This window comes from Topomyia yanbarensis, chromosome 2 (assembly GCF_030247195.1).
Source record: "Topomyia yanbarensis strain Yona2022 chromosome 2, ASM3024719v1, whole genome shotgun sequence".
Classification (NCBI taxonomy): Eukaryota; Metazoa; Arthropoda; class Insecta; order Diptera; family Culicidae; genus Topomyia; species Topomyia yanbarensis.
In genome coordinates this window covers 21,946,292-21,969,357 of record NC_080671.1, presented here as the reverse complement: position 1 = coordinate 21,969,357, position 23,066 = coordinate 21,946,292, and the positions used below count along the sequence as shown (strand labels likewise).

General features: G+C 41.3%; 1 protein-coding gene across 2 annotated transcripts in view; it reads left to right on the top strand.

The window, feature by feature from the left end:
- The first annotated feature begins 230 nt into the window (after positions 1-230).
- Positions 231-23,066, top strand: part of LOC131686224 (blastoderm-specific protein 25D) — a 57,618-nt gene continuing 34,782 nt past the window's right edge. The window contains exons 1-2 of one of the 2 annotated variants that reach the window (XM_058970471.1): positions 231-384; positions 745-1,379. In XM_058970471.1, the coding sequence (XP_058826454.1) occupies positions 1,103-1,379 (277 nt within the window). In that variant the 5' untranslated portion in view covers positions 231-384; positions 745-1,102. Of the gene's footprint in view, positions 1,380-23,066 lie in introns of both variants that reach the window. The other variant, XM_058970470.1, reaches the window with a different exon arrangement.

The following is a 23,066-nucleotide window of genomic DNA, read 5'->3' as shown; positions in this document are numbered from 1 at the left end:
CCGGGAAATGATATTCTGGGAAACGACATACAATCAAAATAAGCATTTTACAGCCAAAATCATTTACTAGGTCGGATTTGCGCCACCTTACCCAAACTATATCAAAACTGATCTAGATCTATTTCGCTTTGCGATGTTTCGATCAATGCAGAGCAGACCGCCGCTGTTGTCTTTCGTTTCGTTGACAGAACGGAATGTCACTTTTTGTACAATTTATTCACGATTCTAAACGGAGCAAACTCGGATCGTATTCGTCATATCTCTAATAAAGAAGAGAAATTTTATAATAATAATCGTTGTTTGGATGCTGTAATCCAAAGTTGCTTAAAAATTAGCTATTGCTGTTTTCAACCAGTGTGTTGTCTGTGTAAATGTGAAGTTGTGGTATGAATTAACAAATGTGAAAAAAGTGATGTTCAATCGTGTAGTTAAGTTTCGCAAAAAGATTTCATAAGCTGACCACTCCATTATTGGCACATTCACGATCACACAATAGATTGCAGTCGGGCAGAGAACAATAGTCTTACACTGTTGTAATCCGCACCCTTTGGCACTGTCATAGCTGAATATTACGGGATCCGATGGAATAGCGGAGAAAAATCGATTTTTTGCTGTGTGTCATTGAGGCAGTTAGACCTTTCCTTTTTCACGTTTTATTATCGACTACCGAGGTTGTTTGTGGCGAGAGTGCAAGGTCTTCGGAAATGGTTCCACTTTGTAATAAATAATCCATTTTTGTTGTAGCTGGTTTGCGTGTGAAGAATGTCACGGGGCCAATAAAAATTAATCCACAAGTTTGGCTAATTGAATGTGTGTCTGTGTATGGTCCAAATACCGTGTAAGAAGAGAGTAACAAAGTCAGGTTAAAATGCTTGTATGTTCGGCGGCCACTCCGTTATGTAGAAACGAAAAGAAGCTAGCAAGTGTAAAAATTCAGGCAAAGAAACATCAGCCTGCTGTCGTATGTTTGGAACTAGTGTAAAGAAGAGAAGAAAAAAGCATCAGCTAGCGCCAGTGTGCTTTGCATGAGATCCCGCTGAATCGACCAACCGACCGCATATTAAGTAGATCAGCAGAGTGAAACTAAAAATTCGTCCAGGAAATGGCCCTTTCCTCCGATCCATACGAGCAGAGGCTGTATCATATGTTTCAGGCACACGATGTCACGTCCTGCGGTAGATTGGACCGGGAAGCACTGTTGAAACTATGTCTGACACTAGAATTGAAGGAACGTGGCCAACTGCTGGTCAAATGTTTACTCAACGAGGAAAAGATTCGTGTTACATTCAAAGAGTTTCGAGAGGGGCTACTGCACATTCTCGGCGAAGAAGAGCATGCAGGTCAGCGGCAGAAACCAGGATCCGCAGCGGATCAGTTAGGTAAGCGATTGTCTACTGTGTTGTGCTGGGCTAGCGCAATATGTTGGTATAGACCGCACACCAAGAGATGTGCAATTTAAATTCATCTGATTCTGATAATAGAAAGCAATAGCTCGTCGAAGAAGTACATCTAATCTGAGTCGGTTTATTTTTAACATTTTGCAAAATCTAAGACAACAAAACAACAACATACGAGAGGATGAAGTCATTGAACTGTGAGCACCGTCTAAATCTATTTCGACGTCATTTGTTTCTGTGTTTTCACTGATGACATTCGAATTGCCTCTGCGTGTCTTTTCAGCGATGGTGACTCGGTGACGAGTCAGTGAAACTAATTCTGCATTATCCTACGATTACAGACTAATCGTTACTCGTTCTGTTGTAGTTGGTTTGTATGGCTTTTCGAATAAACTTTCCAAAATGAACATCAGCTGTGTTTCTGAGCAAGAGTCTTATATTCGATGATTTCTTCAATTTTTTCTTGATTTGATATACTGCCCATAATCGCAAGTCAGTCCCATGTTCTATGGGATTCCCTATCTACATGGGACTGACTTGCGATTATAGGCAGCATAAGTCTTTGTAAGAATAAGCAGCAAATTATACAGGTTTTAAGCATGTATAATTACAGTTGTAATCAACGTCGGTTCCCTACTAGTAAGAAGAATACTTTTAGTTGTTATCGCGGCCATCCCAACCAAATGTTATGTTGGTAATGCTACCGATACCGACATGACAGCAACTCTACAAAAATTACGCATTATCTAATCATCAGGATAAGAAAGAACAATTGGGTTTTGCAGCTCAACCATCTATCTTTCCCACAGTTATAGTGTTTTCGTTTTTGCGTGGTGTTACAGCGGTGTAGAGCAAAAAAGAGAAACTGATTACACCCAAGTTTGAATGAGTGCAGCACCGACTACACCAGTGTAGTACACTACTAAATGCCGAAAATGCCATTACATTCCACCATAATCCGTTATGAGTCGATAGAGGTAGTCGTGACTATTCGTGTGTCAAATCGTTGCCATGAATGAAAAAAGAACTATGACGTTTGTTGATGATGGTCATGCGATAAAATTGGTAATTTATTTGTTTGCAACCTGCGATTGACATCATCGCAGCGGTTCGCCCAGCTCCATCATTGGACGATTGTCGCCGCACCTATATCTGTGGTTGTTGGATGAACATTGCATTGTAACGGGGAAATAGCACGAGTCGATTCACCTTTGAAGCTGAACTATCGATTTTCAATCATTCCACCTCGTTAGAATGATTCCTTGTTCCCGCCTTCTATGATACGTGGAGAACACCCACCTCAAGGCAATGGAACAGAACCAAAGGAAAACATTACTGTTGATGTTCAAAGGGCGTAACGGTAGGTTTCGACAAATCGGTAAAAATGTTATGAAATGGGGTTTTGCACTTTTTAAATACTGGCCAGTCTTTAAAGATTGTTTTGATTGATGATATTCAAAAGTTTGCGCCCTTTAAATTTTCATGTCTGAATTCTTTAGAGCAAGTGGGAATAAGTAGGTCAGCACTTTGGTGGGTCATTTCCACGCCCCACTTTTAGTGACGAATTGTGAAAACTCACGCGACGATGTTAGTTACCTGTCGCTTGTGTAAAATGCGCTGTAAATTGAGTTACATTTTTCGCTTTCAATTCTGCTTGAGTATTCTAACCCGCCTTATTCACTCCCCTTGTAATTTTTTTTCCCAGCCATTTGAGTAGATTTGTGCGCCGATGAGTTTTCGATTGGTGGTGGCGTAAGCGTCACACTAACTGATATCCTCCCGTTATGAGCTGTTAACTACTTCTTTAAACCAAGAATCAATTCAGCACTAACATCGACAATTTGCAGTCATTTCACTTTTTTGCCTTTCTCTTATCGAAAGATTATGCAAGCACACTAAAAATCTAACCCAGCACGAAGGCCCGAGTTTTGTATACCTTTTGACTCAGTACGTCGTGACAGGAAAATGGAGTGTATATGTTTCCAGCTGTTTCGCGATCTATTCGGATAGCGGTCAATCTACCTTACTCTGACTGAGCATTCCTAGGTGGTTAAATTTCTCTTTCAAGATACCGTTCTTCTTATTAAGCGGCCAAGATCCTTCAACGGTTCGTCGACACCAGCTCCTCGATGTAGTCTGGTAGGGTGCGCTTATTTGAGCATTCAACTCTGTTCAATGCCTTTACCGCAAATTTGCTATTGAAGTGCCACTTTTTTCTCTGTTTATTTGACACGGCTCAACGCGTTAGCATAACTGAGCCGGCAATCTTTTAAACTTTTACAATATGTAAAAATAATTAATATAATAATATTTATTTTTTATTCGTAGCGTCTTGTTGACGCAGGTTACTGCGGCGTGTTGAGATTCTTTTCCTTGGCGGTGAAGCTCTAGCTGCGTTTTCGCCTCATCAGAAACCGACACTAACTTTTTGTCGGAAAAGATTAGCGCCGGCTTGACGCAAATCCCTAAACTTAGCTGCGTTGTTCGCCTCATCTTGGGGATTATTTGGTCTACCTTCTTATCGTACTCATCATGTATGAGGGAATTGGCTTGGTCACGGCATTCTCACCACATGCGCTCCATTAAAAAGCCCGGGAAAAGTTTCTGCATGTATCATTCGTAACGGAGCCTACTTCTCCGAATGTTTGCATGTATCTTTTAATCATGGTGCTAGGAGTATGTGGAGCCAAATCATGTACGCGAACTTCTATATAGTCATTTTCGATGTATACGGTGAGGCTTTATTTAACATTGATGCATCCGGCGGGTTGTTGCATGCTGTTTCGCGAAACGTATGACTCACCTTGGCTGGTATATTTGAACATAATCATCACGCAATGTTTGATATGATGCATTTGTAGGATTTTCACTTCTACCAGATTGAGTTCCATTTCCACTTTTAGTAACTGTTGCACTTCCCATATGGATGGTCTTACGGGACATTTCGAAAAACCAACAACAACAGAGTTGGCCCAATGTAGGGCTGTTTTTGGCTGGGCACCGACACTCATCACTATCAAACACTCAGCACAATGTATTGTTGCGATGTTTGCGCAGTAGATATCGACCGATTGTTTGCTTTGCAAAGTAGACAAAACGACATACGTGCGGGAAATTTGTTTGCCCTGTTGATCACAGAAAACAGTGTCGCCTAACTGGACAAAACATTCAAATGTTATTTTGGATTTTTCATTGTGTAACATTTTTCTTTGTTTGTTCTTGTGTGCTTGTGCGCAGGTTGGTTGATCCATTTTTTCCAATGGAAGAAAAAGGTTGTATACTCGCAGGCGTTTTGATCTCATGCCAAAAGACATTTCGTTTCCCTATACTCGTCAGCGATTCAGAGCTTCTATGCTTGACTAACCAAGACATCACTCGCAGTGGCGTAGCCAAGGGGGGGTTTTGGGGGTTTAAACCCCCTCCAAACCAAAATATTTGAATTGAAGAAAAAAAAGTTTGACGCTGACTAGTTTATTTAAATATTCAAATAATAATTTTGGAAGTTTATTATCTGTTCATTACATTGAGAACTTAATGTTTTGAACGTTATGGGGACCTTTTGTAAATTGTGAGAATGGGATCTTGTAACTAATATTTTATTGAGGATTCTATAGTTGATAAATCATGTAAATATCAAGCAAAGTAGCTCAACGAAAACGCCTACATAGAAACTGATGAACAATGGCGTTTTACGCTTGTCTCTAACCGGTCAGAATCGGTTTTTATGAGCATTTGATTTTTTTGGGTTATCACTTATATAAAGTATCACTAGCTAAGATTGGTGAAATTTTTTCACGTTTTTCGCTATTGATGATGTACATTTGGGTATCGAATTGAATGGTGTCAAGATTCAATAATTTGGAAACCATCAGCTTTTGGAGGTTTAATATTTAACAGCATAATTTTGTTGATTAATTTTTCCAGTTGGATGCATTACTAATTCCAATCAAATTTAGTTCGAGACGTGTCTAGTGTCTTCAGCAAAGTTTTCAAGAATGTTATTGCAAATAGCTTGGTTGAAGATATGAATGCAACCCGTATTTGTGCATTATAGGCCATATTGCACTACGAATTCCCCTACTAACGGTAATAGGCGGTAACAAAGAATTTCGGAGAACACCTTGTAGATGACGTTTACTATCCCAATATGCAAAAGTGACTTCAACGCCACTTTGGTCAAATTTAACCTCTTCGTATTTTTAAGTTCACTGTGAAAATTCGCATCTTTCAGTGCAAACGACTTCAAATAAAAATTAGAAATAACATGTTGAAATGCGAAAAACAAACTGGCGAAAGCATGCTTTTACCCGCACCATGCAAGATTTGAAAATCGATTTCCTGAAAAATATACGTCACTACGGTAATTAGTTGCAAAAATCCCTCTTAACACCATTTTTATAGATGGGACATACTACTCCCTACATCATATACTTCGATAAAATCTCCTCCTTCCAGATCTTCAAAAGCACCCAGTGGAGTGCTCTAGCCAATTCCTCTACTCTGTGTTTGAGTAGCTCACATGACAGTTGATCCACAGAGAACAGACGTCCATCTTCAGCATTCAACTTGTGTAAAATCTCTAACGGTTTCGATGGTAGTTTGGATATCTAAACCAGGTGTGCTACTGTCATCATGTTTTTTGTGGCTGAGTGCGATAGAATTGACAGCGGTTATTCCTCTACCCAGTCAAACTAGTCCGGAACCGATTCGGACTTCTAGCATGAATTCCAGCTCAAATGCATCAACCGATAGAGTCGGAATCGGTTGTTTTCTTTGAGCTAGATTCCATGCTGAATCCATCCAGGATTTCGAACCGGTTCCGGAATCGATTTGACGGATAGTTGGGATCGGTTGGTGTGGCGGCGCTAGTATTTGTTGTACATTAATTCAAATGTTTACACACGTTTTTTAAATATTTTTGTTCGATCATGGATGTCTGTTCTCTGTGGTTGATCATTGCCAGCGGTTCAACCGTCCTATTTTTTCATGAATCTTAGGTAAATCCGGAATCTGTCGTCGACTGCGCGCGTCTCCAAACTGATTCTTGCAATACTCTTGTCGTCTACTGCTTCGCTATTTAGGTGTTCGTCATAATATATTTATCAATCGTGAGAATTTCTGCACATTATTTATAAGGTGTACAGACTATCCTGTGCGATAACCGGTTTATACAATGCCGCTGGCCTATCACGATGTTTATGTCACCGATGACAAGCTTAACATTCCGCCATAGGCAGCTATCATAGACATTAGACCTCTCCACATTTTGAAAAAGTTTTGAAATATACATGGGTCAGCTCAATTTTGTGTTCTAGGTGTGAATTTAAGAACTTTCGCCAAAAATGGCTTAATTTGGGCATGATTTAGAGGTGTCTCCAATCAAAAATCGTGTTTTTGCTATGTTTCCATGGTAACATCACTTACACTCTGATTTAATAGGCCCTACATGCCCACATATCATTAAAGGTTGTTCCTTACACATATCTTAACATGTTTTAACAGGTGAACATAGCTTCAATCGCAGTAGAAAATTTGTTAACTGGATTTTCATATAGAAAAGTATATCCAAACCAAGGAAAATTCGCCATTTTTGGCGAAAGTTCTTAAATTCACACCTAGAACAAAAATTTGAGCTGACCCATGTATATTTCAAAACTTTTTCAAAATGTGGAGAGGTCTAATAGACATGCACCAGCTGCGCATAAAATGCATCTTTCTCGGTTTCGTGAGGTCAGTGCACATTGATAATGCTCTAGTCGAAGAAATGGCCTTTGATCCACACTACACACATCCTTTCGCTGATCGCCTGCCACTTGATCACCCGTTGGCGCATTTTGCCCAACTCTTGTGCCGTCGCTCGATCCCCGCATTTCCACACCTTCTGCCCCGTTTAGCAAAGCTCCTCAAATGCAGCGGTTTCGAGGTTTCGAGTTTTCAGCTCATCATTTTCTCCTTGATTGTTAGTAAAGTGGTGTTTTTGGGCCACTCGTTGAACTTGACCTAACCTGTCTCGTAGTCCGCCACCCAACATAACTGACACCTGCGACAGGTATTAAGTTCTGCCTACGGTAGAGTTATAGCGCCCATGCCCGCTCGCACCATCCCATTTCGCTATTACTGCAGAACACGGTAGTACCCAGTCGATCGCGGCCTACAGATTAAATGTCATCAATAGACCCGCCAACATTTTTGAAAAATCTATGATTTTCGTCAAAACCCCCTCCAAACCAAATTTCTGGCTACGCCACTGATCACTCGGTATCAGCCAGTTGCTTTAGGTGTTCACACACGTTGTGTGAACTGTTTGGATTTAGCATTTAACTGGCGCTAATTTGATGTTTGATTTGATATGAGAGCCGTGGAGATCACTCGCTGATGACAGACTCCACGTGAAAACTAAATCACAGCTACCAGATTTTTCCTGGGACCACATTTTTTGGGAAGCATTGGGTTATTTTTTCGAGGTGTCCATGTAGTGTTTTACAATAAATGTTTTGTTCATTACGAAAGCCCAAAGATGGTTCATTTCGATGGTCTGTACTCCAACTCTCCGACCATGAAAAATATGCAGCAGTTGACCGGCCGTAATTATAGTTATCCTTCGACTAGTCAGTTCTGGATTCACAACACTTGGCAGAGACCAGTTTCAAAAAGCGACTAAACGGGAGGGTAAGGGTAAAAAAACACTTTTTTGCGAAGTTGTTTTAGAAATTTGGGTGAAGCCAATTGATCAAAACTTTTGTACATTATAATGTATCATTTCAATAACATTCTGTATTTTTTCATGCAAAAATTTCGACAAGCGACTCGATGACGAAACTTTTTGTAGAACACGATTTGCGGTGTTAACTGATCTTCCAAAACTACATAACCGATCTATTCCAAGCTTTGCTTGTACATTCCATATAAAAAATACCTAACCCCTACGTTGAGTTTTCGAGCTAATTTTTCAATTAAGGATTTTTTACTGATTTCAAATAAAAACTGCTATTTTCAAATAAAAATTGCTATTTTTCGTGACGAATGAATAAACAATTTAAAGTCACGTAAATAAAAGAAACAAACAAACAAAATTATGTCAAAAACTCATCTAGCGGTAAGGTATTTTTGATATGGAATGTACAAGCAAAGTTTGAATCGCTTGTCGAAATTTTTGCGTGGAAAAATTACGGAATGTTAGTGAAATGATATATTATAATATACAACAGTTTTGATCAATTCGCTTGACCCAAGTTTCCAAAAAAATTCGTGAAAAAATTGTTTTTTTTTTACGCTGAATCCCTTACCCCCCTCAAAGACTAGTGAAAATTTATTGCTGAGGCTATGCTAATAACTAAGGCTAATTTTCTTACAGTAGTTTACAGTAGTTCATAATGTTTTAAAATATTATTTCAATATATTCTATAGACAGTTTTATGGGTGAACGGAGAACAGTTAGTCTAGTTATGTAAGGTGTGCATCGAAGTACATTTGGAGCAACATCAAATGTTGCTTCAAGCTGTTCTCAACGCCTATTCGGCAGTTTTCACGCCGCCACCCGCGCTACGGCTTGGTAAGGCCAAACTGGTGTCGAAGGGTCTGACGTATTCTTGATGGTCACATCATTTAGCGTTTCTGCATTAGAATCGACAGATAGCCTTGGTTGATATCCTGTAGGGAATATTTATAAAATTATATATAAGGTCTTTTTCGCTTTAGATAATTGATTTTCGATCTTGTAAAACACCTTGTGCGTCTCACCAGAGCCGTAGCGTGCGGTGGGCCAGGTTGTCCCCGTCTGTTCGAGTCGAACCAGGCGGACATTCGGTTCGAGCAAACTTTATGGGGAATAGTGGATAAATATTTCTTATGTCCTTTATGGGAATAGATTCTTTTCATGAAACCCTAAAATACCTGTACTTGTCTAGCTACTAAGCATAATGATAATAGAAAAAATGAGGATTTACCTGATCCCAAATGTAATGAATACATATATTTACTAGAGCAGGGAAAATTGAATCCTGTCATAAGATAGAGATGAAACAGTACAGTTGTAGAAAAAAGTATTCGCGAGTAAGGAATAATACTGCTAGTATGTGTCATGTACCCGAATAACGGGTATAATTTTAGTACAGCGCTAAATTATACCCTAATGCATTCGAGACGTCAGTCTCATTTTGCAGTGTGATGCAAAGTGATTAGAAGAAATGTTTTACTTAACGATAAAAAAGAGCTTCCTTTTTCCCCGTTTACGGTTCAAGGTGTTTTACGGAGTTAATAGAACGTTGGTTCTTGTTTTCTCTTCGGAAGTTGCGCCTATGCTGGATCACCTCCCGGTCGGACGGGTCTTAACAGTATGTTTACCGTATCATTTAATAGTCGATTGATCCGCTTCGAACTTAGGAGACAAAAAGAAGATTAGGATGAGACAGAAACGGATTCAACGCGAAATTTGTCAATATGACGTAGATCCCAAATATGCATGTGTATAGGAGCAAACATGGAAGGACAGACTCTAAACCGCCAAAATGCTCATGGGAAGCCGCGTGCGTGGTCATAGGTATGATTATAAAGCATTGCACACACTGTCAACGGTAGGTGTACAGTTAATGCATATAGGTTGCAGAAATAGGTTGTTGAGACAAACCGATTGCACACTGACAAATAGCAATACTAATAATTTCTAAGCGGTCTTTGTGAATGTATTTGTTTTTACAGTTTCATAAACAGTTGATTGTTGTTTCAGATGGGCTTGCAATAGTCATAGATAATTTAGCATTCTTTGATGGTTCAGCATGTGTTGGTAGTTTGACAACAATTTGTGAATTAATTGAAGATGATGCGGCTGCCGCATTTGTTTTAGTTGTTGTAGGAGTTTTTTCTTTGGTAATTCAGCGGAAGATTTCCCGTAGTGTGCAGATTGTTTGCAGTACTGACAAATGGGGACTGATTATTGGAAGTACACAGCGTAGTATGGGCACAGGTAGAGCCAGGTCGCAGTGTCACGAAGGAAGGAATAGGGCGCTTCGGCCACATTCTACGTACTCGAAAACCGTTGTTAATTACTTGGAAAGAATTTCACCATTTATCATCTCCAATGGAAAGAATTTCTCCGTACTGCAACATGAACTAGTGAATCGTGCTATGGATTGTATGCGAAGACAGATCATGTAGTCGTACCTCGATTGCGTTATCTTCATAATCATGAATCTTGACTCTAACATTGTCACGCTCAATATAGTGGCGCATGTTGTTAACGGAAACAAATTGTTCGGCTAAGCGCAGTATTTGTATTGAGTTTTGGATCCTATCCGCACAACATCAAATACATGGTAAAACTGGATAGAAAAAAACAGCAGTTTGCTCATTTTATCTTTCAGTACGTGCTCCACTTCTCGTATGGGTGGTCTAACTTTTGGGCCTCGAAAATCGACTGCGGCAGTGCAAATACGCTGCACAGAAATCTCATCATCACTGAAGGTCATCACGATCAATACAATCCTTACTGTCGGAACGAGAATAGCAGTTCTTGACTTGACTTTATATATTTGTAATTTCTAACATATTGACTTTTGAATGTCCACCTCGGCTGTCATTCTGATGCTCAATTTTGATTATACGGTTCAGATGAAGGAAAAAAGTGAGCTTTCCCATATCACTGAAGTCACAGACTATGGTGCACTGAAACTTGTTGTCTAGTCTAGCCTAATTCCTTGTTGTATTGCCCATAAAAGCATAAGAGTCCTATATTGAAAAGCAGCAAGCCGAGAAAAACACTGTTCAAGATTTACATTTTCATTGAGCCTTATGGATGGGACAACCATGTTTTGGTATTTTTCGATATTTTCTAAAGAAACCTGGTAATCTTATTTGTGCATTGTGATTCAGTGGTGATACAGAATACAATTCAAAAGATAACTCATTTTCGACAAAAATCCATATGAAACTCATGCTTTTATGGGCAGTGTACAACGATCAAGTTTTTGCAATTCGATGCCTATGTAAATTAAACTAGCTCTAATCATTAATTTCCGATGTCTAGTGACCACCTTCACGCAAAAGAATTGTGCATGTTTGATTCCATAAATTATTTCTTCATTTTTAATCGATAAAAATTCTTTATTGTGAACCAAGGAATTTGTTAAACCAAACTTAATTTTTTGGTTAGATCAACCAAAATATCTTTTGAATCAATCTTACAAGTTTTGTTATCTGTGCTTATCGAAAATCGACAAAATTATTGTTTGTTCCAAACAAATCAGTGATTCTAACAAAAGCATGCAGCTAATTGATTCAAAAGGACTGAATGCATTACATCAACAGTCCTTGTTGAATTGAAACAAATAAAAAATAAAAGTTGCTACGAAGAAGAAAACTTTTTCCACGTGCGTCAATGCTGGAGAAATTCTTATTAAATTCTAGTAAATTCTTATAGTGCTCAGATTTTCCGGACTCGAAGGGCGCAAATGCAGCTTGAAAATAATCATGATGTCGCACAAAGGTTAGTGAATAAATTAAGTCGAATGCACACGGTGCGTTTTATGGTGCCTTCCTCTATTCCAGGACTCAAACAAAACACCGCACCAAAGATAAATAATACCCGTTCGAAAGGCAAGTTTCCTGTACTTCACCATCTCTGGTCCAACAGGAAGACACAGCGCATTCGTGCGCCTTCTGCAATCTTTTTGGAAAAGCCGAGACTCTGAAGCACTACGTTATAGCGCATATCTGGAATAAACCACGCGCACGGCCAAAGGTACTACATAAAGGGACGGTGATTGGAATCGTATGCGCTGCATGTAATAAAATTTCATTTCATTCCAAGCAAACCTACTCCGGAACAGGTTTGGAATCCCTTATGGATTCTCGCTCAAATGCAACAAACGATTGAGTCGGAATCGGTTGTTGCCTTTGAGCTGGAACTCATAATGAATTCCTAACCGATCCCGGAATGGGTTTGACTGGGCCATACTGCATCCATTCAGGATTCCGAAGCGGTTCCAGAATGATTTGACTGCGTAAAATTAATGCGTTTGTAGCCTGTTTTTAGAGAAAGGCCAATAAGTCAATGGCAAGTATTTACTTTGTGAGGTTCATTTGTACTGATGTTATCTGTTGTCAGCGAGTAATGGTTTGTTCTAAATTTGTCACCATGACAGTTGGCCTTTGGTTCCTATTAAAGAATAGGCATATTTTATATACAATAAAATTGGTTTTGCTTCAATATTTGCTATGCATTGATTCAAATATTTGTTATGTTTAAAACAATAAAAGATATTATTTGATTTAACAAAAATGTTTTTTGTATTGAACATTTGACATGCATTGATCCAAATATTTTATTAGTTTTATTCAACAAAACGAGCTCATTGATTCAACAAAGTTGTTTGTTGTTTCGATTGTTGTTATGATAAAATCAATAAAAAATTTTGTTGGTCCAACTATTTTCCATGGTTGATCCAATAAATTCTTCAGAATTATTTCAACAATTATTTTATTTATATAAACATGTATTTTTTATTGAACACAGAACAACTTGGTAAATTTATTATTTGAACCCTCATATTATTTGACATTAAAACTTATTTTTCTGCGTGTTCTTTCAAATGACACCTATATTGATGAAGATTTTCACTATTTTGTTTTATCCGGAAGTAGCCATCTTGGATTTCAAAATTGCTTTTATCATTAATTTCGTATGTTTATTGACCACCCCCTTTGAAATGACTCCCATATTGATGATGGTAGTCTGTTTTCTGGTAACCGGAAGTATCAATCTTCAAGATTGAATCTTGTATATCACAATGACACTAATCATGAATTTCCCATGTCTATTGACCACTTCAAATGACACCCATATTGGTGACTATTTTGCGATAGCCGGAAGTCGTCATCTTGGATTTCAAAATGGCGTTAATCGTCCATTTACGATGTCTACGGGCCACCTCATTTCAAATCACAAAATGAAACGGGTGTCAGATTCTATCGAAACCCATTCTTGAGCTTGAGCTTGTGAGCTTGTGCGACCACCCCTGGCTGCTACTCCGTTATCGATCGGAACTAGCTGAAGTTGCACAGGAAATCGGTAGATAATCTTACTTGGGATTAGCGAAACATCTTTCAATGTGCAAAACTCCTGGTAATCCTAAAGTGTTTCTGATCAATACCGGTGCCGGCGAGGCCCGAACGTAGATCGCGGAAGGAAAGGGAAGGAATTGTTAGTCCAATACTTGCTTTTTGCTAGAGGCCGTATATACTACTGCGCACTCCACAAGTATCACGGGAGGAGGATATTTTTGTTAGTAGAGTTATAGAAGTTGGATATACTTCTTCTTTACCGACGCCAGAGAGGTGATTCCACTACCTGAACTAGAGTATCGATCCACCAATTTCATGGACCGGGGACCAACGGCTTTACTTCCCTTCCGAAGGAAGACGTGACCACAGATTTTTCACCTCAGAAAAATCTCAACGACCTCGGCTGGAATTGAACCCAGGCCAACTGGAATGAGTGGCGGTCACGCTTACCACTCAACCACCGGCGCCGTCTCTATCGAAACCCATTCTCTCTCTCAAAATTTTTTTTTTATTCATTTCGTTTATTTGATAGGCACAAATGCGTTAGCTTGGCGGTGCCAAATGCTTATGTTTTTACATTTTGGATATCTTAAACTAGGAGGCTACAATGTTGAAATATTTTTTTACAAAGAAAAAAAAGGTTTACAGCTATCTTAAGACTAGAAATAAGATTCAATATACAAGAGAGGGCCAAAAGATTTTTTTATGAAAAATTTAAAACAAGGAATTCACTTTGATATTCAAGAGGGGGAGAAATAGTATTTTACGAAATATTTTACGGTTATCTTAAAACTAACAATATAGTTTAATACACAAAAGGGGGAACAAATATTTATAAGAAACTTCACAGAAATCTTAAAACTAGGGATTCAATTCTATTTACAAGATGGAGGACAAGAGTTTCAATAAAGAGTAAAAATTATAGCTATCTTAAAACTAGGAATACATAATACTAATTTGAATTTTTTAACTAAAACTTATGCTTGGTCAAGATATTCAGAGGGAGGCTTATTTCCGCATCAGTGTAGCAGCAGTTGTATCAAGGACAGGGGAGAGACAGGGAAAGAAGAGCAAAACTTGCAACTTTCGCTCGAACGGGGGTTGTCTCAAAATTAATCCACAGTAATGCAAAACAAGGCTGATTATTTGTAGAATGCGTTCAATTAAATTCCAAATTTTCGGTGGTTCGCTGGGAGTTTAGTAACAAAATTGATGCATTGGGCATTTATGCGCTTAGCTTCGGTCGGATGTTTTATCAATCGTTTTTTACATTGCACTGTCAAAAATCTCAAGTATTGACAGTAGTATTGATCGTGTAACAACAACTTTTGGATTATGCTATATTTCACCCTAAGGAGGAAAATTTGGTAAAAACCAAAATTTCTCACTAGGGTGAAATTTGTTGGTAAAACTTTTGGATTTCAATTGCAGTCACGACACACCGTTTATTGGAGGTGCCAAATGTTTTGGATAACTGTCTGTAACAGAATATTTAAAAAGTTTGTAAAAGTCTGTAGCTGGTTTTGTAAATCTCAGTTTCATTGTAGATTGAAAACAGAACTCATGTACGAATACAGCCATTCTAGTGCAATTTGGTTGAACAATATATTACTGTTTTAAAGGTCTGTATGTGTTTGGATTCAACAGCATGTCTAAGAAACCGTCAAAATTCTGTGAAATACAGACGTCTGCACATGTGGCATCGCTGACGGTTATGTCCCGAACATTATTCACCCATTGATCTACATGTCAAATAACCACAAAATCTCCGATTTTGACCGTATCAATGTGGTTACCTAGAAAATTCGTAACGTTGGTTTCAAACGTAGCGATTTTAAACGATACTATAGAAAATCGAAGGATGAGTCATCCCGAAACATGTATTTGTAAAGACTTATAAATATCCTTTTTAATGAAATCCACGCCGAAGCTAAATTTATAACTGCTACATTAATTAAACATTTTCTGAAAATGCAGCCAAATAGATATAATTAAGCTTAACGGGATGTGGTATCAGTGTATTGCTTTCACTAATTATGAAACCCCAAACGATTGTTCACGTTGCACCCAAACGTGCTGATCTCCAAACACCCAAAATGTCATTTGCAGCGAGATAACAGATAACACACGACAACAAGTGGCGCACGCTTCGCCAACAAGTGGACGATTCATAGCTCTGACGGAACCTGACATCGAATATTTGAAAATTGATACTCGCAAAAGTAGTGCGACTATACCACAGACAAACTGCCGTGACACTCTTCTCTACATCGCCATAAAGTTAACCATGAACCACACAAGCTGGCGCTCAAGTTGAGGCATGTGCCAAGGGATAATAAAAGAATTTTATGTCTATTTATCTGTGCGTACACCTTCATGGCTACCAATTGTGAATTGGCTAATTCAATCCGTCGCTGTCTGATGCACTTCGCCAATTGACGATGTGCGCACTCTGTGCTTTGTTAATAACGAAGCCATTGATGCGGAAATTTTGCATTACCTTCATGGACCCCTTAGACTGTGTCGTTGTTGTGAAGGAAAAGTTATTCTTATGATAACTGTAATTTCAGTACCTGTCGATACGATCATAACCATGTTGGTGAAGTGGTTGATCAATTTGGGCTTATACGAGAAACAAAGCGAATACTGTTTTTTACGGCGCAATCCCAAAACGGCGCGATAAATTATTAATGAACCATCTGATGAGTTATTACTGGTGGTTTTATGTAACTCACCTTTTCGATTGAATCAACATACCAAAAATTTCCCAGTTTATGACCCCCTAATTGTCAAATCACAGGTATCAGAGAAAACAATCACGCTCGCGGCTGCTTATCATTATTAGCCTTTCTTTGTGTTTCTTCTTCGAAGCGATAAGTTTGTTTGTTTCTTCTTTTTTGTTGTTGTGGGAATCAATTATATCACCTCGTTATTTCGAGGCTCGATTGGCAATTGGTAGCTGCACGCTTTGTGTTAGGTATAGCAGTGCTAAAGTTGTTGGTTGAATGCATTCGATTAGATTACCATTAGAAGCTTCAAACTCTGCAGCTGTCGATATGCCGTTGTGAGCCGGGGACGCCTACGCAAGACGTTCGGGTCTGGGAGCATAGAGCTCGGTTCGGTGGATGCGAACAGCTACCCACCAGTAGAGCGATATAGCGTAAACGCGATGAGGTGAGCAATCAGTTAAGTGGGCTTGAAAATTATCACGTTAGGCTAGGAAAATTGTCCGGTGTGTGTGTGTAAGTAACAAAAAAAAAAAACAATTTTATTTCTGTGAGAATTTTTTCCGACTTTATATCTGAAGAATAAAAGCCTCTTGATAGATTAACGATTATTAGATAAAAGTACTCTGCTCTGATAATAATTGGGTAAATATTCTAGGACGACACTGTATTGAACATTGAAACGGGGCAAAATGATTTTTTATGTTAAAGTGTACTCAATCCGATTTAACTGTACCTTTACACAGTTAAATAGAATAGTACAACACCATTCAAGATTTGCCTTCGGCGTTCTGTGTTGTTTAGATTCACAAAAAGAGTAATTTTTTCCACTTCGTAAGTCTAACAAACACCAACACAACCCCAGGCAAGCGAATGCTGGAAAGTATGAATTGCTTTAATTAGTTGTCAATTTTTTACCCGTTCATGGTGTCTGTGAAATAAACAAAAAACGAGACACAACACAAAATTGGGGTTGAACGTTTACCTGATTTAGGAATCAATAATAGGACAATAAAGATAGATAATTACTATTTTGACAGCTACTCTAAAATCCGCTTTCCGTCCCCGTGTTTAGTGTTCGACTCATAGTTTTTTTTAGTTTGTTAATAATTATGGTTTCATTATTTTGGTTCATTACACAGAGACGATACGTATTCAATTTGTTCATAATTAAACATGCCAAAATCAATCCAAAATTAAAACTACTCAGTTTAACTATATAAAGAATCGACTGTACACTCTGTCAAAATCGAAATCCAGATTTTAATCTAATTGAACATTTGATGATCATATTAGATTCTCACGAGTCACTAGTTTTATTAACGGACCACTTCAGCATAAATTGTGCCTATCGGTATCACCACATATTCACTTTTGTAGCATTGTCGAATATCTTATCCATTTCACTAAAGCAAGATAACTATAATTGCACAGGTTGACTGATATAAATGACATTGCTTTCGTTGACATCAATCTTTATGACAGCCCAACTAATTGGAAATAGCTATATCTCGGAGCCTCACTTGCACACCAAAAAAATCTGAATTTTATCGTTGAATTTTAATTGCAAACATGACACAATTCAACGAACCGTAATTTACGAAATGACGGAACATTACCGCGTTTCGTTTAATTTTACATGAAACTTATACTTTACATGCGCAATGACATAAAATTACACTTCCTACCATTCAGAACAAACGCTGTATGTGGAGTAAAATTACATGATTTGCGAAATTAAACGTCATGTAAAATTAAAATCAAACGTAAAACTAAGTCATTTTTGATGCTCGTATATGTCAGGGTCAGGAGACGTAAATTTACACTATTTTTTCTAGGTGTGTGGTTCATGAAATGGCACGACCTTTGAGTTTTGATTTAACTCTCGACTCATTTCTTGATTCTTGTATCCATCTATTACGTCGCCGTTTAGCTCTCGTCCCTGTGAGTCGTTTAGATGCTGATTCTTTGAGCCATTTAGCCATATTTCCGTAAGTCATTCAGCTCACGTCCTTATCATGATCTACTTGGATAGTATAGTCCCCGAAGGGTGAATTCACTCTACTCCGACCGATAGTTCCCCAACGGAGGAATTTCTCCCGAAACCGATACCCGTTTCCTTGAGCCATTTAGCTCCCAGCTTTATCGAGATAAACTCGGATATTATCCTACTCCGACTTAGAGTTCCCCGGCGGCGGAATTTCTCTCGGTACCGGTGTTTGTTTCGTCAACCAATTAGCTCCCCTTTTCGTCAAGATTTTGTAGGGTAGCTATCCGGTAAAATGTCGAGGTCGGTCCGGCGATTCCGGTGAAGCCTGATGTCCGGTTCACTGGCGGCCAGACGACTCGAACCCAGTACCACGTCGCATACAACTCAATGAGTCATCCGAGTTGGACTCGATCTATACCGTTGGAGAGTTCCCAGGCCGCGGAGTTTCTCCCGAAACCTGATTTGTGGGTCCATGGCGGCGTTCTAGCCAATGGCGCTATTGTGTTGGTCCCTTCGCCACTTCCTCTGCAGCTCGGAAAGTATACTCGTAACCACTCTGTTGACAGCGTCCCAGATATACTCGTCGTGGCACATCTCTTCGAAAAAAATTGGAAAAATTCTTCGGATTTCGTCGAACCTAGGGCATTCGAAGAGCATGTGTTCCGGTGTCTCTTGCATGTTCACACACTCCGGGCAAAAGGGTGATGAAGCGTGTCCAAACCGGTGCAGGTACTTCCGGAATCATCCATGGCCGGGCTGTATCAAATTGAAGTTCACCTCTCCATGCTTCCTATGCACCCAAGCCAACACATTTGGGATCAGTCGGTGGGTCCACCTTCGTTTCTCCGCGTTGTCCCACTCCTGCTGCCACTTATTCAACGAGTCCGCTCGGACCAGTCTTCTTACTTTTTTTTATTTATTAACAGATTAAGGCCGAAGTGGCCTGTGCCGTATACAAAAGATTCCTCCATTCCACTCGGTCCATGGCCGCGCGTCGCCAGCCACACAGTCTGCGAAGGGTCCGCAAATCGTCTTCCACCTGGTCGATCCATCGTGCTCGCTGCGCACCACGTCTTCTTGTACCAGTCGGATTGCAATTGAGAACCGTTTTCACCGGGCTATTGTCCGACATTCTGGCTACGTGCCCGGCCCACCGTAGTCGTCCGATTTTCGCGGTATGACAGATGGGCAGCTCCCCCTACAGCTGATGCAACTCATGGTTCATTCGCCGTCTCCATGTGCCGTCTTCCATCTGCACTCCACCGTAGATGGTACGCAGCACTTTCCGTTCGAAGACACCAAGTGCGCGTTGGTCCTCCACGAGCATGGTCCAGGTCTCGTGCACGTAGAGAACTACCGGTCTAATCAGCGTCTTGTAGATGGTCAACTTCGTACGACGGCGAACTCTGTTCGACCGAAGTGTCTTGCGGAGGCCAAAGTAAGCACGATTTCCTGCCACGATGCGTCTACGAATCTCTCTGCTGGTATCATTGTCGGCGGTCACCAGTGAGCCCAAGTACACGAACTCTTCAACCACCTCGATTTCGTCGCCACCGATGCAAACTCGAAGCGGGCGGTTCTCATTCTCTTCTCGTGAACCTCTTCCTATCATGTACTTTGTCTTCCACGTGTTGATGGCAAGTCCGACGCGCTTGGCTTCTCTTTTCAGTCTAATGTAGGCTTCCTCCATCTTCTCAAAGTTTCGTGCAATAATATCAACGTCATCGGCGAAGCCAAGTAGCTGAACGGACTTTGTGAAAATCGTACCACTCGTGTCGATCCCTGCTCTTCTTATTACACCTTCCAGCGCGATGTTGAATAACAGACACGAGAGACCATCACCTTGGCGTAACCCTCTGCGTGATTCGAAGGGACTCGAGAGCGCCCCTGAGACACGTACTACGCACATCACCCGATCCATCGTCGCCTTCACTAATCGCGTCAGTTTGTCCGGGAATCCGTACTCGTGCATAATCTGCCATAGCTGATCTCGATCGATATTGTCGTATGCGGCTTTGAAGTCGATGAACAAATGATGTGTGGGCACATTGTACTCGCGGCATTTCTGCAGTACTTGACGAAGAGCGAACACCTGGTCCGTGGTAGATCGTTCGCTCATGAAACCCGCCTGGTACTGCCCCACGAACTCTCTTGCAATTGGTGATAGTCGACGGCATAGTATTTGGGAGAGTACCTTGTAGGCGGCGTTCAGCAGGGTGATTGCTCGGTAATTACAGCAATCCAGCTTGTCGCCCTTTTTGTAGGTAGGACACACGACACCTTCCATCCACTCCTCCGGTAAAATGTCCTCCTCCCAAATCTTGGTAATCACCCAGTGCAGCGCTTTAGCCAGTGGCTCGCTTGGTATTTGGTCAACCCCAGCGGCTTTATTATTTTTGAGCCGGGTGATCTCCTCCTGGATTTCTTGGAGATCCGGAGCCGGTAGTGTAATGTCTTCCGCGCGTGCTCCCAGGTGCGTTACCGTGCCATCCTCGTCGTCTGCTGCATCGCCGTTCAGGTGTTCTTCGTAGTGCTGCCGCCACCTCTGGATCACCTCACACTGGTCCGTGAGAAGATTCCCGTTTGTATCTCTGCACATGTCGGCCTGTGGTACGTGGCCCCTGCGCGAGCAGTTCAACTTCTCGTAGAATTTCCGTGTGTCTTTAGCGCGGTACAGCTGCTCCATCGCTTCGCGATCTCGGTCTTCCTGCTGGCGCTTTTTGGTCCGGAAAACCGAGTTCTGCCTGTTCCGTGCCTGTTTATATCGCACCTCGTTCGCCCTCGTGCGGTGTTGCAGCATTCTCGCCCATGCTGCCTTCTTCTCTTCGACTAACTGCTCGCGTCGTACCAGTCGCTTCTTCGGTCCGGGCCCACCGTACCTAGTGCAGTGGCTGCGGTGCTACCTATGGCGGCTCGGATATCTCTCCAGCCATCTTCAAGGGCAACTGCGCCTAGCTGCTCTTCCGTTGGTAGTGCCACTTCCAGCTGCTGCGCGTATTCTTGAGCCACTCTGCCATCTTGTAGCCGCTCGATGTTTAGCCGCGGCGTTCGGCTTCGACGAGAGCTATGCACTGTCGAAAGTTTTGAGCGTAAGCATACTGCAACCAGGTGGTGGTCCGAATCTATATTCGCACTGCGATAAGTGCGGACGTTTGTGATGTCCGAGAAGAATCTATCGTCGATTAGAACGTGGTCGATTTGATTTTTTGTTACTTGGTCCGGTGATCTCCAGGTGACTTTGTGGATATCTTTGCGATGGAAGAAGGTGCTTCGGATTACCATTCCACGGGAGGCTGCGAAGTTCACACATCGTTGGCCGTTGTCATTTGATACGGGATGCAGGCTGTTAGGCCCGATCACCGGTCTGTACATTGCCTCCCTTCCTACCTGTGCGTTCATGTCGCCGATGACAATTTTCACGTCTCGCAGAGGGCAACCGTCGTATGTCTGCTCCTGCTGCATGTAGAACGTTTCTTTCTCGTCGTCGGGTCTCCCTTCGTGTGGGCAGTGTACGTTGATGACGCTGTAGTTGAAGAAACGACCTTTGATCCTCAACTTGCACATCCTTGCGTTGATCGGCTGCCACCCGATCACACGTTGGCGCATCTTGCCCAGCACTATGAAGCCGGTTCCCAGCTCGTTGGTTGTACCACAGCTCTGGTAGAAGGTAGCCGCTCGATGCCCGCTGTTCCACACCTTCTGTCCCGTCCTGCAGCGCCACGATATCGAAGTTGCGGGGGTGTAGCTCGTCGTAGATTATCCTGTCACATCCTGCGAAGCCGAGCGATCTGCAGTTCCATGTTCCGAGTTTCCAATCGTGATCCTTTATTCGTCGCCTGGGTCGTTGCCGATTGTTCTGGGTCTTATTCTCTTCTGTATTATTCGTTATGTTGGTTTTTTAAGGGGCGGCTTATAGGGCCTACGCCAACCACCTGTCTCGCCGGTGGGCCATCGTGCCAGGACTGCTTAAGGTCCCACCTCGGCACCAGGACAGGTTTACACCTTCCGAAGAAGGGTAACCCCCCCTTCTCTGCCAGCATACGACTAAAGTTCCCACCGGGGTTGGTTACCCGATCTTCACTAAGGTTACTCGTATCCCAGTCGACGCCACGAGGAGGCCAGGGCGAGGAGTTACTGGGCAGGAAGCTAAGGACCGCAAGTGGGGACTATTTTATGCCTTCAGGTACAAGAGGCTTACGCACTGCCCAGTCATTGCCGACCAGTCTTCTTACATTATGTACATTTTCCGATGGTAGCATTCCATGTCCTCAGCCAGAGTGATGCAGATGGGAATCATCCCGGCAATTACGCATATCACCTACGACGATATCGTTCTCGCGACACGAATAGCCATTAGGCGAAACGTGCTTGTCAACTTCGTCCGGTTCCGCTTTGAGTTCAGTGCAGCAGCCAAGGCCGTAGTATTGAGAATGAGACAATCGCACCGATGGGATAGATTGTCCCCGACGCTGATCATGACACGCTGGATTTTTTTTACGGTTACAGACCAGCACTACCTTCATCTTGTGGTGATAGCTGCAACTTGAGTCAGCCATCCAGGTTTACACGATGCCTATTGTCTCTGCCGTTAACATATCCACCTCCTCAAGGGTCTCGTCGATTATCGTCAGGACAACATCGTCTGCAAAGCCGACCATCTCAATTTCCCTGGGCAGTTCCAGTGTTAACAATCCGGTGTACATTATATTCCAGAGCGTTTGACCGAGTATGGAGCCCTGGGGTACTCCCGCGGTGACCCTAATCGACCTCTTCACCATGTTCGTTTCGTATTTAAAATGTAAACAGAAGTATTAGTTGAACTAAACCAAATACATGCTTTCGAACAACGCCAATTTCAGTTTAAAACAGTCATTCGTCAAGTTTTAAATTCAACTA